Source organism: Podarcis muralis, chromosome 9, assembly GCF_964188315.1.
Source record: "Podarcis muralis chromosome 9, rPodMur119.hap1.1, whole genome shotgun sequence".
NCBI lineage: Eukaryota > Metazoa > Chordata > Lepidosauria > Squamata > Lacertidae > Podarcis > Podarcis muralis.
Genome location: NC_135663.1, coordinates 39,287,925 through 39,306,813, shown reverse-complemented (window position 1 = coordinate 39,306,813; position 18,889 = coordinate 39,287,925). Strand labels below are relative to the sequence as shown.

General features: G+C 40.3%; 1 protein-coding gene across 6 annotated transcripts in view; it reads left to right on the top strand.

Annotated features, from left to right (window-relative positions):
* The window catches only part of SH3D19 (SH3 domain containing 19), a 61,870-nt gene extending 43,412 nt beyond the window's left edge, over positions 1-18,458 (top strand). For 4 of the 6 annotated variants that reach the window (XM_028744998.2, XM_028744997.2, XM_077934092.1 and 1 more), the window contains 12 exons: positions 1,556-1,614; positions 4,891-5,149; positions 5,817-5,885; positions 5,976-6,116; positions 6,866-6,938; positions 8,050-8,180; positions 10,412-10,470; positions 13,001-13,188; positions 13,453-13,496; positions 14,728-14,914; positions 16,543-16,640; positions 17,512-18,458. In XM_028744998.2, coding sequence (XP_028600831.2) covers positions 1,556-1,614; positions 4,891-5,149; positions 5,817-5,885; positions 5,976-6,116; positions 6,866-6,938; positions 8,050-8,180; positions 10,412-10,470; positions 13,001-13,188; positions 13,453-13,496; positions 14,728-14,914; positions 16,543-16,640; positions 17,512-17,628 — 1,425 coding nt within the window. In that variant the 3' untranslated portion in view covers positions 17,629-18,458. The remainder of the gene's footprint in view (positions 1-1,555; positions 1,615-4,890; positions 5,150-5,816; positions 5,886-5,975; positions 6,117-6,865; positions 6,939-8,049; positions 8,181-10,411; positions 10,471-13,000; positions 13,189-13,452; positions 13,497-14,727; positions 14,915-16,542; positions 16,641-17,511) is intronic. The other 2 variants (XM_028745000.2, XM_028744999.2) reach the window with 1 other exon arrangement.
* Positions 18,459-18,889: the final 431 nt, after the last annotated feature.

Below are 18,889 nucleotides of genomic sequence, written 5' to 3'. Positions count from 1 at the left end.
TGAGAATTAAGACTCTAAATTGTTTTCTGTTGAACTTTAGGAGAGAATTCTTAATCATAAGAGCAGTTCAACAATTAAACCAATTACTTAGAAAGGGGGTGTGGGCTCCTCCTTGCTGGGGTCTTCAAGTAGAGGGTGAATAGTCATAGCTCTGAAATTCCTCCATATGTATGTATGTATGTATGTATGTATGTATGTATGTATATCCTGTAGCTTACAGGATGACACACACAGCTCCATTATTCCATCTTGGTTTAATTTCTCTTTTACACCCCTCTTATGCTAGACCATAAAGTCCCAAGCTGTGTGTAATGTACTGGTGTGAGATCTTCTATTGTAGGTGTCACCAGCATAGAGCCCCTCCATATGTTGTTGGACTACAGGCCCATCCAAGCCTGACCTTTGGCCATCCTGGCAGGGGCTGATGGGAGTTGGTATGAGAATGAAGGCATCAACTATTTTTACCTCAGAAAAGAAAGGATGCCTTGGCTATCAGCATGGAAACACATTGCTTTGATACAGAAGGCCATTCTCTGTGTTGGAAAAATACAGTTGTATCATTTGTAGTTTCTGTTTCCTTTCTTCAGCGAGGGCTGTCCCCATATCCTACAGTAATACACAAAGTTCTACTAAGCATTTTTATCTCTAATGTGATTTCTTTGAACTAATTCCACTTACCCTTTTGAAAGTGCATCATATCTCTTTAGAAAGAAAGATCTTCTGTCCACCACCCCACCACACTGCCCCACTGGATATCACAAAGATGGAAGATATTAGTCTTTTTTTCACTAGGGAAGAATTTGGCACTAGCTTTTCTTCAGTCACATTGGGTTATTGTACAACATTAGACATATTTGTTGTTGTTGTTTAGTTGTGTCTGACTCTCCGTGACCCCATGGACCAGAACACGCCAGGCACTCCTGTCTTCTGCTGCCTCCTGCAGTTTGGTCAAACTCATGTTAGTAGCTTTGAGTTAGTCCAACCATCTCATCCTCTGTTGTTCCCTTCTCCTTGTGCCCTCAATCTTTCCCAACATCAGGGTCTTTTCCAGAGAGTCTTCTCTTCTCATGTGGTGGCCAAAGTATTGGAGCCTCAGCTTCAGGATCTGTCCTTCCAGTGACCACTCAGGGCTGATTTCCTTCAGAATGGATAGGTTTGATCTTCTTGCAGTCCATGGGACTCTCAAGAGTCTCCTCCAGCACCATAATTCAAAAGCATCAATTCTTCAGCATACTTAGAGACATAGAGTAGACCACATGAAATCAGTGGACTACTTGGAGTATGTCTGACATTGCCATTGTGTATTGAGGCCCCTAGTTTACAGTAAACGGGCTTTCCTACATTTTATTCTCAAATAGTTGCCCTACATCTCTCAAAATACTAATAGCACAAGTTGTGCTAATATTCACCAGGAGTCCCTCGGGGGGGGGGGATAATAAAATCTCTGTAGTGAAATCTTAATTTAAGTTTTCCCTTGAAATAATAATAATAATAATAATGTTGAACTTTCAAATCATGCTGTCCAAATAATAATGCAGATTTTTTATTCCAATAGGAATCTGACCTTTCTAGTTTGAAACAGTCATCAAAGAATGAACCCATAATGCCCCCAAGGTGAGTAAAGTATCAATTTGTCCAATAACCATACAAAAAGGAGTAGAAAGAGATGGGGAAAAGCCTTGGTGTAGTAAAGATGCTGCCTAGTTTGTGTGTGTGTGTGTGTGTGTGTGTGTGTGTGTGTGTAGTTCATACATTGGCCATGGTCACTGATCCATCATAAGAATGCATTCAAATCATTTTCCACACTGCAACAGTTTCATTTCCTTTTAACTGCAATGGCAATGAACTGTTGACACTGCCTCTTGAGTGGAATATGAACTCCTGCTGTTCCTCTCTCTTTTGTCCCCTTACATTAGCAAAGTCAGAGCTATCCCAGGCTCCCTTGAAATGTATAAGGGAATAGTAGACGGAGAATACTGCATGCCCAACTGGTTTTGCTCAGGGGGGACAGGAATAATTAAACTACCTTTTGCCACAACCTCTGGTTCAAATGCAAAACTAAGTCAACATTTTGCAAAGGTGAAACTAAATTCTGGCAGGAATTCCTGCCAGGGAGGAATGTCTAAACCAGAGGCTTTGTTTGGGCTTGTTCCCGTTCATGCACTAGCACTAACCCATGGTTTAGCCTGATACACTTGCCTCTTTCTATAGCTAGGAATAGCAGCAGATTACTATTGGCCAAGTGTGAATTAGACAGCAATAGGAGTGCATCTAATAGTAAGTTGCTCAGTTTGAGAGCAACCCAGAAAAGAACACTCCGGTCATATATATTATTGAAAAACCAAATCATATAAACACTTCCATAGTTCCAGTTACAGATAGGTAGCCGTGTTGGTCTGCCATAGTCAAAACAAAACAAAATTCCTTCCAGTAGCACCTTAAAGACCAACTAAGTTAGTTCTTGGTATGAGCTTTCGTGTGCATGCATCTGAAGAACCCAGGTACCACTGTACTGGTAAATATGTTCCCATCTACTGAAGTATTTAAAACACCATAGGAACAAATAGGTTTTTAGCTCACAAATGTCATTCTGCTGGCCACTAAACAATTTGATTGATATGAGCTACTGGGAAATTGATTGATATGAGCTACTGGGAAAATTTCAGGTATCTGAAGAAGTGTGCATGCACACGAAAGCTCATACCAAGAACTAACTTATTTGGTCTTTAAGGTGCTACTGGAAGGAATTTTTTTTTTGTTTTGCATATAAACACTGTTACACATGGGAAGCTGCTTGCATGAAGCTGCTTCGAAACAGGATCCTCATGATTTCAGCCTTGCCAGTGCAGTCCTCCTTTTTCATGAGCTCCCCACGTGGGGAGCTGCTTCCATACAAAGCAGAACAGCATTTATATGATTCCACTTTCAAACTGGTAACATAGTGCTAGTGCAACATAGGAATTGGGCCCTAGGGAAGCTTTTATGGCGTTCAACTCTGTAGCAGATAAACCGTTTGGCCAGCTATTCCAAGCAAGGATACAGTAAATTAGAAAGTGTACCACTGCTCTTCTGACATAACTATCCTGCATTAGACAGCTTGAACCGATTGTGGAACTGGATCAGTCCAGTCTTGCATAGCAAGAAGACAGAGCTGTCTTTCAGCTCCGAAATCTTAAGTTGCAGGAATGATGATAATAGGAGTAAACCCGAGAGCGTTGTTTCAGGAAGACTCGGCTAATCCCAAAGGAGATGAGTCATTGTTGCTGTTGATATAAGCTTGGCTTTCTCTCTCTCTCTCTCTCTCTCTCTCTCTCTCTCTCTCTCTCTCTCTCTTTTGTCAGCTTTGTTGTATTACACGTTTAACCTGTTGCTTTTGTGTTTATTAAGATCGTCATAAATATATACTTTGCATCTCTCCTTTTTGCTTAAACAGTTTGTATTTAAAATATGTTTAACATGGTGGCAATGTTCTTTTAATATTGTTAGAGAAGTAGTTTTAAATGTTTTAAGGATTATAATGATTTTTTTTTTATGATGTTGTGCAACTCCCCTGGTCAAATATAGAGAATTAGGCACAACAGGTATCATTATTGAAATGAACGCTGTAAAAATACATATCAAAGCCCTGCCAAGTTATTCTTACTTATTACAGTGGTACCTCGGGTTAAGAACTTAATTCGTTCCGGAGGTCTGTGCTTAACCTGAAACTGTTCTTAACCTGAAGCACCACTTTAGCTAATGGGGCCTCCTGCTGCTGCCGCGCCGCCAGAGCATGATTTCTGTTCTCATCCTGAACCAAAGTTCTTAACCTGAGGTACTATTTCTGGGTTAGCGGAGTCTGTAACCTGAAGCATCTGTAACCCGAGGTACCACTGTACTATTTTGACAATTTCCTAGTATCTCATATCAATCAAATTGTTTAGTGGCCAGCAGAATGACATTTGTGAGCTAAAAACCTATTTGTTCCTATGGTGTTTTAAATACTTCAGTAGATGGGAACATATTTACCAGTACAGTGGTACCTGGGTTCTCAAACTTAATCTGTTCTGGAACTCCATTCCAAAACCAAGGCGTGCTTTCCCATAGAAAGTAATGCAAAATGGATTAATCTGTTCCAGACTTTTAAAAACAACCCCTAAAACAGCAAATTCACATGAATTTTACTATCTAACAAGACCATTGATCCATAAAATGAAAGCAATAAACAATGTACTGCAGTCACACAATCAATCAGTCAGTAGCTGAACTGGTTTCCACACAGTCACAAAAACACGCACACACAAAAGAGCTACAAAAATGTAAAATAAATAGCAAAAACAGACAGACCTCAGCGTAACACTCAAAACGGAAGTGTGGCACTCAAAGCAGAAGCATAACACTCAAAATGGAGCACGTTCGGCTTCCGAAAACAGTTCGCAAACTGGAATACCTACTTCCAGGTATTGTGCAGTGTTTGGGTTCCAAGTTGTTTGAGTACCAAGGCGTTTGAGAACCAAGGTACCACTGTATGGTGTAAACATTCTTCCTAACTGTTTATAATCTGATATTCTGTCTAGCTGGTTCAGCAAGCTTGCACATGAGGCAGCTCAGACATGGTGCACATAACTGCCCTCGGCAGCTTCAAACAAAGCTCTTTAATTATGGTCTGCCTTCCTGCAATAGCTGGTTGTCTGTAATCAAAACTGGTCAGCAGAAATTGAATTTTCTGTTTAAGAGACTAGGCTATTGGGGATATTGCAATGATTGTCCACTGCCCCCTCAAAAAATGCTTCTTGCTTTTTTTTCTAGTAGTTTCAGATAATCCAGCCCTGAAGTATTTTTCTACATATCTGAATGAACTATGCTTTCTGTTATATGGTTTATATTCCTTGTTGTCTGTGTAACTTCTAGGCCTGGTGATGGAAAAACCACCCCAGCTCGACCTCCTCCACCTAAGGGTGCCCCTGGAAGGCCACCACCACCAAAGTCTACCAAGGCCTCATCGCAAAAGGGGAGGTTTTCTCGCTCATCATCTGACGTGAACCTCCATAAACAACCAGGCAAATCAGGGCCAGGAGTCAAGAGAACAAAGAATGATACTGCTAAAAATCAAGACCCAGCTTTACCTCCTCGACCCAAGCCAGGCCATCCTCTCTACAGTAAATACATGGTGAGGAAAAGAACAAAATTGGGGTTTGATAGAAGCCACCCTATTGTTTCGTAACTTATGTAAATAGTAATGTTATCTGCTTTTAGGTTGTTTAATGGATCTGTGGGTTTTAAAATAAGTGTTATTGTTCCTCACCCTGAGATCTTATGATGAACGGCAGGATAGACACATTTTTAAGAAATAAGCAAACAGACAAACAATGAATTACCGTATTTTTTGCTCTATAAGACTCACTTTTTCCCTCCTAAAAAGTAAGGGGAAATGTGTATGCATCTTATGGAGCGAATGCAGGCTGTGCAGCTATCCCAGAAGCCAGAACAGCAAGAGGGATCGCTCTTGCTGTTCTGGCTTCTGGGATTCAGAATATTTGTTTCCTTGTTTTCCTCCTCCAAAAACTAGGTGCGTCTTATGGTCTGGTGCGTCTTATAGAGCAAAAAAATACGGTAATACACTGCAGTTTTCGCACAAAAAATTATGCTCCAAAAATATGGTTGATTCTGTATCTTTCAAATGTTTAATGCTTTTAAAATATATTGCATATTTTATTTAAAATGCTTAAAATGTATTTTGATTTTCTTTCTTTACAATATGTAATAAAACATTAAGTTGTGTAGCAAATTGACAGGAGCTATTTTTGGACTGAAACATTTGAGTTATTTGTCTTAAGCTTCCTGTGCCTCATGGAATCGCCAAGGAAGATATCACTCCACAAGATCCCAGCCATCTCTCTTGCAAGGTAAAGCTCTTTCTTGTGGCTTATTCATGCATATGCACATGCTGCTTGCTGAATCATGAACCATCTAATGGCCTTTTGTTAACTTTAAAGCGTGGGGATGTGCTTGTGCTGGTGGACCATGTTGACAACAGCATCATTGAATGTCAAAAGGGTGAAGAAACTGGCAAAGTTCATTCATCCCAGATGCAGATAATAACTCCACTGGATGAGAGTTTGAAAAGCAGACAGAGGGTATGAATTTTAATATACGTATCAAAAACTGCCCAGTTGAAACGAATTAGAAAAAAATAGACAATTATCGAGAGCTGTTCTGCACAGAGCCTATAGCTTCCTATACATTTCTGCAGATCCTAGCATGCTTTGTATTAAAAAAGTTCTTACTCCAGGGCAACACTATTTCACTGGAACAGCAGTTGGTAAATCCTAATCCAAAACATAATTTTATTATCTTAGTATAGGATGTTAAGCATCTCGTGCTATTAGGTTACTCTTAGAAATAGACCAGGATGCCTTTATCTGTGTCTCTTAACAAATTAAAATAGATATTGTGTTTTGAAATGGTCAGCATCTTTTGCTCATACTTCCCAAGGGGATTTACTGTTATTATTGGTGCTGTGGAGTTAGCCTATCTGAGAATTAGTTAGAAAACTTTGCAAATAAGGAAAAGGCTTAGACAGGCACACATCTCATTTACAGTAACAAAGCAGCGGCTTGCAGTTTTCAGAGATGCGATTTTCTTTTCGCTGATGCATGTACTGCGCTGGTTTAAGATCATTGATTTTCAATGAGATCAGGTGGTATTAAAATCCAGATTAAATGAGAAAAGAAGCAGGCCCCACATTTTATGTCTTAACAGCTAACAACATAAATCGGTGGAAGGTTATATTTAAGTCAGTGATGGATGATCCACACAGAAATTAGGGCTCCCAACAAATAACAAACACCAAGCATCACAATTTCCAAATCTACTGTGTTTTAAGGATTCGGACAATATGCGGAAGATTTCCGACCCAGGTGTTCCTCATGCGATAGTGCTGCATGATTTTCTAGCAGGTAAGTGCAGTTCAGTGGTAGCAGTGTAAATGGAAACAGTTAAAATTGTGGGCTCTTCTTTCTTTTTGAATCATGTTTACAGATTTTAGTTTAGTTACAGATTTTAGTTTACTGGTTCTGCTGCATGCCAGAACATATTGACAGTGCTAGGCTGTTTCTTGCTGGGAAACGGCAACATGCTTGAAGCAGTTTCCATTCATAGTTTTCAGTTTATTGCTTATAAGCAAACACAACTAAAGTGATTGCTGCAAGGGACACAATGCAGTGGCTAAGTGAGAAAGTTTAAAGGGGATGAGGATGATGAAGAAGAAATTGAGAGGATACCTGTGTAAGGCAGAAAGTGTACACAGCTCTGCGATGCCCAGAGTCACTCACTGAGTTACCTTTGTAGAAATGGCTAGATAACCATAAACACGGTTACACACCTGGTCGGCCTGTGGGCATCGCAGGTTTGATAGGCTTCTGGGGTTCCTTTGTGGGAAGTTTTCAGAGGGACATGGTGTCAGATACATGGGTAGATGGGAGAACAGGGGAAAGGGCCCAGTATGAATTACTGCAGCTTGCCTCTTGTGCACAACTACTGTTTTGACATACAACATGGGTAGATGTAATGTTCTGGCACTGCCAGAGACACACACAGAAATGGTTCATGGCTTGAATTAAACTGCACACACTCTGGATTGCAAGAAGGTAAGCACAGAAGGACTTGCCCCAAAGTTTCCAAACTCCACCTACACCCCCCATTACCCCCCCCTTTTAAATGAAAATAATTGGCTTCATTTTGTTGATATTAAAATGCCTAGTAGACTATTGGGAGGAAATTTAGAATCATAGGATGACAGCCAAGTAAATTAGACCCATTGATTTAGCAGGCAGGTTTTATGTTCATAGGGAAGATGTAACCTAGCTCCTCTGTGCTATTGTAAGGGGCTGTGCTGACTCCAAACTCCAGTATGTTCCCTACTCCCAACCCTAAGTAGTTTATGTTATAGTATTTTCCAAACTCTGGCTTGTTTTTGCATACAGTGTTTGTTTTAAATGAGGCTTTTCTTAGCGATATTCAATATACTAGGCTACAACATGAACAGGTATAATTTTTTGTTGTCCACAGAACATACTGATGATTTGGACCTCTATTCTGGAGAGACCGTTTATCTTCTGGAGAAAATAGATGACGAGTGGTACAGAGGAAAATGCAAGAATTGCACAGGGATCTTTCCTGCCAGCTTTGTCAAAGTTATTGTAAGTAGGCCACTTCCAGTGAAATATGGTGCATTCCATCTATGTACACATCCCAGTTCTAATTTAATTTCTCCCCTGTGCATTTTATTGAGCATGCCATATAGATAAATCTTGCTTGAGTGCACAAAACCAGATATCAAGTTGCTTGTGAGGTGCAGCAAATCTATTTAATCTCGCAGCTCTGCCTGGCAGTTTATGGGCATCATTTTCATGATAATTTCAAGTTAAGTGAGAACACATCCTTTACTTAATTCAAGTGTGTTCATAAATCACCCAAGAGCATATTGTGCAGTTTCTCACAACAGCAGCCATGTTACTTTGGGGCTTCTTCTTGGTACATCAGATCAGATTGTCTTCCACTCCTACGCTTAAATAGCATGGCCACCCATTACGGGATTCAGTGTGTCTGTACATCTCCTAAAGAAGGAATGGGAATGTCAAAATCTTACAAAACCCGTTCTTTGCAGCTGATGCTGTGGTTGTATCAAGCAGGGTTCCAAAATATGCAGCACTGGGAGAAACAAGATGTAATTTAAGGGACTCTGCGTGTGTTTGTTATTTGTGCAACTATAAAGCAGGAGTGGCTAACCTGTGCCCGTCCAAATGTTTCTGGACTCCAGCTTCCATCAGCTCCAGGAAGTGTGGTCAGTGGTCAGTGGTCAGGGATAATGGGAGCTTGGAATATAAAAACATCTGGAGGGGTTCCAGGTTAGCCACTCCGGCTATAGGCAAAGGAAACCAGAATGACTGGTGGCCAGGGGAACAGAAGATTGCAGCTTGCAAGAGTCTTACGGCTGCTCTATGATTTATCAAGCATTCAGGGACAGTAAACTATTAGCTTTTGCTCCACGATTCACCTTGTGCCTTACCACCACGGCCACACCTTGTGAATCCATTGAAGGATTTAAGAACTTTAGAAAAAAGAGAGGAACAGAAGAGTGCTTCCTGCTTCCTGTAGGACAGCGGTTCTCAACCTGTGGGTCCCCTGCTATACATGTACAGCAGATAAATAAAATATTCATCTGGAGGAGGGGAGGTACCTATTTATCTACTTGTATTTTGACGTGCTTTCGGACTGCTAGGTTAGCAGGAGCAGGGACCAAGCAACGGGAGCTCACCCCGTCACGGGGATTTGAACCGCCGACCTTCTGATCGGCAAGTCCTAGGCTCTGTGGTTTAACCCACAGCACCACCCGCATCCCTTAAATAATGGCATTGACCTCATGGAGCTGCTAATAAACCCATCTCCGTACAATATGTAGGCTTCCAACACAGGTTTTGAGGTAAATGGGTGAACACACCTGAGATTTCGACATGGACTGTTATGATGCCAGTGGAAGTGCAAAATTCCTTTGTGTGTATGTCTAAATATGTATGTTATTTTCCATTTCCAACCGTTTAGATTGAAACTATTTAGGTGAAGATTCATTGATCATTCCAAAATATTTCTATTAGGCAGGTGAATTCAAAACCAGAAATGAACACAGATTTTACATAGATTTCCTGATGTGTGGCAGACGAGATTGCAATTCTGCCATCTAATAAGAAATATTGGTTCTGGAAGCAGTTACTGCTTTGCAGTAAAAGTTTACAACACTCACCCTAGGGTTTCTATGACTGTTTATAGCATATCTCCTTGAGTACAAAACCAAATGCATAGTGGGAGAGCCTCTGGATAATAGATTGTTTCATCCATCTTCTTAAAATTCTGCTTTTGTATGAATAAAGTAGTAGGCTTTGCGACATATGTTTATTTGTTTTGGCTTGCAGATGGTGAGATCCAGGAAATCAAAGTCCTGGAATGGATATGTCTGAATAATTATTCTGACTTTTGTGACACGAACAAGCAGATAATAGACTGTAATATCAATTAGGAGAAGGAGCCAAAGGCAACAGCATGTAATTACTGTACTCTCAGTCCTGATTTCTGCCAGTCGTGTGTGCAGCCAAGAGAGGACTGTTGATACTGAAGTATGGTATTGGGAACAAAAAAAAAAAAGTATAGAACATGGTGTGTCTTCCAGAATATTGAATCAGAGACTGATCCTGCAAGAAACCCCTTTGGTTTTGATCCGTGACCAAAACATTCTAATAACTGAGCATTGCCACATGAAGGCTGCAGGTGGAACTGCAGTTTTATCAAGCAAGTCTGCATTTTTAAGAATTCTGTTTTCAAAGCAGAGCAAACCTCTGAAGCTGGACACTTACATTTTCCTACGTCTTCTTCCTAGGTTGATGTTCCAGGAGAAAGCAACAGGGGGAAAGGGCACTTTTCATCATCCAGTATTGTGTAAGTTTTCACAGCAATATGCAGTAAATGTCTAGATGAAAACCACAAGCAGAGTTCTGCTTTGTCAACAAAGCAGCTGAAGCTCCTTACACTCACACACCCACCCCAAAACCCCTCTATTCTTCTGGGTCATGGAATTATGTGGAATAATGTCTAACGTCTTACAGGGCACCACAGCTAGAGATAGCAATAAGAATCAGACACTCACATGAATAAAAATGCCTTCCACTCACACTAGGGTTTCTGTGAAACCTGCAACTTGATTCTAAAACTTCATGCACCAGCACACAAGTTTCTTAAAATGCCATGGTATTACAAAATAATGTAGCAGGACTCTAGGCTCTCTCATATCGTGTCAGAAGTATGATTAGTGAGACAAATGATACAGTGGGAAATGTTCCACCTGACTTTGTGCTGCTTGATACCTGCAAAGTACTTAAAAAAAAATCAGTATTGTTAATTCAAGATCAATTACAACGTAAGGTAAAGAACAAGACGGTTTTTTGTGTGCAGAATATAAACATTAGTTTGATTTGCAATGATTAAAGGAACTGGCAGATGGCATCATCCCTCAAACGTGTTTTTCCAAGGATTGATGTTAATTTGTTCTAGATGTAGAGCCTGTACTTGCGGAAGATAGGCAATAAAATGTCTGAAGGTAAAAAACAGTAACCTATTTTGATCAAGATTCTCATTAAAGACTGAGTTATGTGAGGAAGGTAACAATTGCAAATTTCTTATGTATCTGTGAGGTCCCTGCTAAATCAAAACATTTGCATATATCCAGTGACACAGTGGATCTGTCATTTGAAATATTGTTACATAGCATTTTAAAATTGCAATTAAGGTACTGGATTGATTACACTCAGTTGTAGAGTGTCTGCCTACTATAGGATTACTTTTTACAATTCTTTTTCATTTTGAACTCTCGAGCTATAATTTATTGTTCTTTGGTAGTGTGCAGAAAATTTATTTATTGTGTACAATAATCATTCAGTAGGTTAATGGGAACATCTGTCTTTTTATTTATTATTAGAATTTTGATTACGGTAGGAAAAATATTTAAGAAGGCTGGACATTTTACTTATATTTCAGACGATAAAAAGTGATTTGAATTATTTCCATTTGTTATCGGTCTGGTGATAAACCACCAGCTGCCAATGTCATTAAAATAATATTTCAGTGTCATCTGCCCTCCAACATGGCTTTAACAATACCTTACTTTGAATTTACTGTGTTGCTAGTCTCACCCCGCCTCACTTTGCAGATATCCTTTTTTGTTCAGCCAGTGATAGAGACTGCAAACTGCACACAAACTAGAGATATCACTGGAACTTTTTTAATTTTCTGGCTTGGAAATAGGTACCTCAGGGCTATAGCGGTCACTTAAAATATCAAACATTATGGCCCAATAATTATTTCCCACCTCAAATTTTATGAGCCAGAGAATTCATGTCCTTCCCAGCCAATCCATGAGTCCTTCCTGCCCACTTATGTGGCTGCTGGCTTGAATGAAGGCAGGAGTGTTTCCTTGGAAACCCCCCCTGGCACAGGTGCATTTATAGTAATTCATTTTTCCAGCCTGGTTATGACCCAAAGTGATGGGTTGTCCCTCTGCTAATAGTACATGCTTTGCCAGCTACGAATTGCAGAAGCAACGTTGATTTCCAGCATATCTGCACTTCCTGTTCTGAGCCAAATAACTGGATGTAATACGAACTGTTTTCTTTGTTTGGGACCATTTTGGAAATCTCACCTTTCCACCCACATTGAGATCATGTAGGCTGGTTTGAAATCACATGCAGAAATGTTAAGTGTTAAGTTGAGCTCTGTATTGAGGTAGTTGCATCAATTCCTGCTGGCAATGTCTGTGCACTACCCAGTTTACATAAATGGATTTCTATGCAGCCACCCACCTGCATCCGTGATCCCAGTGAGAATTTGCATTAGTCATACCTCGGGTTGAAGTAGCTTCAGGATAAGTATTTTCGGGTTGCGCGCTGTGGAGCGCGTTACGTCTGGGTTTCACCACTCGCGCATGCGCAGAGTCAAAATGACGTCACACACATGTGCGGAAGCAGCGAATTGCGACCCGCAGACACGCGGATGCGGGTTGCGTTCACTTCTGGATGCGAACGGGGCTCTGGAACGGATCTCATTCGCATCCAGAGGTACCACTGTATATAAACCAGCTGCTCAGGTCTGAGCATTATGGCCATCTTTACAACCTGGCCTCACCGAAGACTAGATACTGCATTGCTTGACAGCTGTACTGACACAGCACCTACATAGTACCTGTTTGTGTCAGATATGGGTAGAGATTCCCTGGAATGGGCTTAACATCAATGGAAAGAGGCAGGCTGTTTTTTCAAGTCAGCAGTCAGTGCATACATGTGATGAAGGGGGCTCATTTAGAATAAAGCTGTTGCTCCATTCTTAATGTGGTTGATGGTTTGGAGCAAGAGTCGGGGGGGGGGGAGCTATTACTGCTGTTCCTTTGAGCTTTGTTTTGTTATCTTTGTTATTTTAGAGGCCCTAGATGTATAGCTCGATTTGAGTACATCGGAGATCAGAAAGATGAATTAAGCTTTTCGGAAGGTGAAATTATTACTTTGAAGGAATATGTCAATGAAGAATGGGCTAGAGGAGAGCTGAGAGGCACATCTGGAATTTTCCCCTTGAACTTCGTAGAAATTATTGAAGATCTCCCTGGACCAGGTAATACAGAAAGCAATTGTGAGTAACATTACAGTCCAAACCCAAGGTTCACTGAGATGAGAGATGCTGGATTCGCAGAGCTTGGGCTTTCTTAGTTGAGCCAGGGCATAACTCCCCCATCCTGACTCAGCCAGTGGAACATACACTGATTCAAATCTTGGAAGCAGGTACTGCCTTAACTCTTAATCTCTGTATAGGGCTTAGAAAAGTTTAGGTGATTTATAAGTGATAAATAATAATTCCCTTTATCATCCTCTTATGTAGATGGTGGAACATCACTGAATAAGAATTCTGTGTCTGTGTCACAGGTAATCCATTTAACATTTCTGCTCTTCACATGTTTGGTAAATATGCCATTAGGTAGACCTTTAATTAACATGGATGGAATCCAGTTTTCACACCCTGAACAGAAGCAGAGGGTAGGGTCACTGAAAGTGGAAGGGAAATAAAATGCCCTAGTACACATGTGGAATGGAGGTGGTGAAATGGGTGAAGCATTGTGAAAAGAGATGAGGGACATAGGGAAACCCACCCACCTACCCCCATAACTCCTGACTGATTCAGTCCAATTGCTTAGAAAGTTTTAAATTATACAAATTTCAAGGAAATAACAGATTTGCGATTAGCAAGAAAAATCCAAACATTTTTTTCTGGTTTATTTTAAAACACTTTTGTTCCGCCAACAATTCTTTGAGTTGCTTATTTCACTGGCAATTAGATTTTTGTTTCTGATACTGATAAAGATGCCCTAGGTGTGCTTGTAGAGATGAGTAAAAAAGCAGTCTCTCGTTGGTGACAACTGAGAATTTATGGCTGCACAGAAGCACTGGACAATTAATATAAAATGAAAAGAACCGAGAGCTTGGCTTCTAAATCAACAATACCAGTAATAATAGCTTTTATCAAATGAACAAAATGTTATTTTTAGGGGCTGGGTAACCCTCATTATCATATTTTGCAAAATAGAAAGCGTTATTATTCCTGGGCACAGATTCATGCTAAACATGCTCATTTATAAGTAAAGCACACCAAATTCAACAGCTCATTCTTCTGGCATATATGTTTAGGATTAAAAACCTGCAGTGATACATTCTCAAATATGGCCAACATCTTCAGATGCGATCACAAAAGGAAAATGGAGTCAAGAGAAGGAAGCAAGAGCAGACTTGCAGGAAGCCCATTCATTTCAGAGTTTCCTCTTGCTGTTGCATGCCCAGGGGTCTGGGTTGGAAAGCAGTTTTAATTTTGTACTCACTGGGCTTCCGCTTTCTCCATAAAAGTCAATGAAATAAGATGTGTGCACTCAGAATGCCACATTACCTTCTGCCTTTTAGTGTAAGGAGCGCACAGAGAAATAAGCTACTTAAACTGAGCCGAAAGATATGCTATCTTTTCTTTGTGCTTCACAGGCCAGGATTGATAGAAAGCTTTTTTCACCAGTAATCTGCTTTAAGCCTATTAAATATTATGTACATAAGTAATGGGGGCTGGGTTGCTTTCCATACAGTAATAGAAAAGTTCTCTCTTCCATTTTTGCAGCTGGAAGGACGTGCCGGACAGTGGTGTGACGCACTCCATGATTTTACAGCAGAAACGCAGGAAGACTTGTCCTTTAAAAGGGGAGATCACATCTTGATATTGGAACACTTGGACTCAGAGTGGTACAGAGGGAGACTGAATGGAAAGGAAGGAATTTTCCCTGCAGTGTTTGTTCATGTTTGCTCAGGTAGTGCTGAATGGAATGTAAAATGGGAGTTTCTTGATCAAGCTCTGTATAAACTTTTAAGGTTTTTAGAAATGTATGAAGTGGATTCGAACATGAAGGGCTTATAGTTCTTTTAGGCCTTAGTGGGTACGTGGAAAGGGGCTTCAGGACATGGGTAATTTGCATGATCCACTACGATAGATGGACACATGGCAGGTTGCACAAAGACATTTCCTGAAACGCCCATTCTACATGATGCAGTTTGCTGCCAATCAGCTTTCTTCATCAAGATGCTGCCCTTGAAAATTTTGATGCAGAAGCTCCAATGCTTCCAGGGCAGATGAAATCCCTTTGAATTAATTTATAAATACTACCACACTTCATGCTGTTCTAGATTTCTATGCAAATGCCACACTTTAGGTAGCTCGTTCAAAATGGAAGGCAGTTTCCCAACACTCAAATGCGCTCCGTTGCAGTGAGTTTGCAGATAAGCTTCTTATGGCAGCAATTAGACAGGCAGACAACCTCAGTTGGTCCTTGAAGCGTGACACATTCTGCCATGGATCTAACAATTAGTCCATCCCTAGGAGAGGCTTGGTTACATTTCTAAATAAATCACCACTCTCACACACAGGGCTTAGTATTGCAAAAAAGAAAGAAAAAGCAATGAACTCTTAAGGGAAAACATTTGTTTAGACAGAGAAAGCAACTCACTAAATTGACAGAGATGGATGAAGAGTGTGCCTTGGTGATGTACAATTGTCATAAATTCCATGGTATTTTTGGTACCCAGATCCTAAAGCTGCAGCATCATGTGGGATACAAGCAGCGCAGTCCCAACCTGTTGTGCTTATAAAAATGCCACTAACCTGCTGTTTGAGTGTCTTGGGACAGTGCCAGTTACTGGCGCAGTAGCACTGACATAGGCCACAGGTTTGGCATTACAGTGGTACCTCGCAAGATGAATGCTTCGCAAGATGGAAAACTCGCAAGACGAAAGGGTATTTTGTTTTTTGAGCTGCTTCGCAAGACGATTTTCCCTATGGGTTTGCTTCGCAAGACAGTAACGTCTTGCAAGTTTGTTTCCTTTTTCTTAACACCGTTAATACAGTTGCGACTTGACTTCGAGGAGCAACTCATAGCACGCGGTGTGGTAGCCTTTTTTGAGGTTTTTGAAGACTTTGGTGATTTTTGAAGCTTTTCCAAAACTTTTCCGACACCGTGCTTCGCAAGACGAAAAAAATTGCAAGACGACAAAACTCGCGGAACGAATTAATTTCGTCTTGCGAGGCACCACTGTATCTCGATAATGTTTTGGGTACTATCATGTTCACGTCTCTTCAGCTAGGGGGCAACAGGGAAAGAGTGGTTCCTAACCTCACACAATGCCTCAACTTGACTTCAACTAACTGTGCTTTTAGAAACCCTGAACAGTTTCCAAAACTCCCACTCGTACTTGCGTTTCTGCTTGGAAAAAAGATGGGGAACAAACTTTTTTCTTAGGTATACAATATGCATCCTGCTCTCCTCTCCCTTTCCACTCAATCAAATTTTAGACGAAAGTAAGAAATATGGTAGCTAATGGGAAACAGTGTAGTACAATTGCCATCTTTGCGATGAAAGAATAATACTATCTTTCTGTTTTACAGGAGGAACACAGTCATCACAACCTCCAGGTACTAAGAAACAAAAAGCCAAGGCTTTATATGACTTCCATGCTGAGAACGTAGATGAACTCTCCTTCAAGGTATCTTTTTAAACCCATCCATTTTGTTTATTTACGACACTGCAGTGCTAAAGGTGGCACTGTGTGACTCTTAAAAATATTGATCTGCATCTCTTTTTCAGTTGGTAAGTTGAATAAGTATATCCAGAACAATTCTCCACTTGATAGAGCTACTTCTGAAGTATTATTGTTACATCTGAGCCAGGGAGCTGACTTAAGACTTGAGTCAGAATATAGGTCTAGCTAGCTTAGTATTGACAACCATAGCTGAAAGCTGCTCTCTAAGGTTTCAGTCTTTCCCATCCCCATTCTTGACCCCAGGGATTGAACCTAGGGTTTTTCAACCACTAAGCTACAGCCCCTAAAATATGAGGTCATATACTTGCTGTTTATTGTTTAAATGTTTTGGCCTCCCTAAACTGATCCAGTGGCCAGTGGGGTAAGGGACATAAACTTAAATGTGCATGGAGACAGGAATCCTCGGATTTAGTTCCTAGCATATCTTAATAGGGTTGGGTTGTTTGAAACCCTTCAGCACCTCAGCTAATCAATGTACACAATGCTAAGCTAGATATACTGATGGTCAAGGCAGTTCCTATAGTATGCTGAATACAACTGAAGAGAAGAGTGAGGTGCTGTTGAAATTGGTGCCACGATCAGCTACCTCTCAGCTGACAAAGAATATATTGGCAAACAAAATACCGCCTGCAATTTGGCTAGTCAAGGAAAGTCTTTATTTTGTGCAATAAGATTCATTTCATCCAACCTAAAGGAATGGCAAGCGAATATAGAACTTCAGCAGAATGCCACTAGAAGACCATCTATGGGAACTTGACAATACTGAAAAAATGACACCCTTCCAGATTTATATTTACTTTAACTATTCCATCAGGTTGGTGATATCCTAACTGAACTGGAGTCTGTAGATGAAGAATGGGTGACTGGAGAGCTACATGGCAAAACTGGAATATTCCCCAAAAACTTTGTCCAGATTATACATCCCTCCTGAAGATAAAACCCAGTTTTGGACCATCTGCCTACAGAAGCCTATACAAGCAAATACCTTACTAGCACAAAAGCACATTACTGCAGGCAGCAAAGGTTGCCTTCTATGATCATACGATCTACTCTTTGACTATCAAATGCATTTTTGCACTATTTTTATAAAGGTATACTAGAATATACAACATTTTGTAGACTATACAATATTTTGTTTCACGTTTACACTTATTTAGAAGTCTTGCTTACTCATTCTTCCAAGAAACGGAATTTGGTACAATACTTGACTGCTGGCAACTTGCATTTTAGCAAATGCAGCTAAATATTCAAGCTGCGTTCTTCCTTTCCAATGCAATATTATACTTAAATCAGTAAACACTAAATAGCCATTGTGTGAAAACATTAGCCCTGATGTACAGTCTGATCACTGTAAGGTACAGGGTTTGGTGGGTTGGGTTTTTTGTTTCAGAAACCATGTTAAACTACTTATTGCTTACTCCATCACTTAGTGTTAAAGGAATAAAATATCATGAAACATGATTCTAGAACAGTGTTTCTCAAACTTGGGTTTCCAGCTGTTACTGGACCTCACCATTGGTCCTGCTAGCTAGGGATGATGGGAGCTGTAATCCAACAGCAGCTGGAAACCAAAGTTTGAGGAAACGCTGGTCTAGAAGGTTACTCAGTTATATGAGCAGATGAAGGTTCTTATACCAACCCATACCATTGTTCTGTTTAGCCTAGTACTATCTACTCTGACTGCCAGGGGCTCCACATGGGTTCAAGCAGTAGTTTCTTGGTTGCTATCTGATCTTTAACTGGTCATATAAAGGACTGAATGTTCACCACTAAATTATGCAGACAAGTGGCTCGTTATCTAGTAATTACAGTATAAAAGGTTCTCCTATTCAGAATGCTGCCTTCAATTCAACCTGGTGCTTTATACCCTTCATTCTTTCATATTGTATTCAATTTTTTAAACCTTTTGCTTCCCTTGTCATCTTTTCACCATATATTCTTGAACTAAGAGTACTTTTGTGTTCGAAATAATGTTGCATGTGAAAATATGCCTCGCTATAGGTGACATCCAACTAAGACATACTCATAGCAGATCTGCAGAAATCAATGACTTATTTCATTGAGTCAATGCTATGGCTTAGTTGGATACCACCCTATATGACCGCTTCTTTATAACAAGTTAGACATACCATAGTTTTGTCAAAAATCTGTATTGCTGCCCATGGATTTTGTCTTCCTGTGTGTCTCTAAAA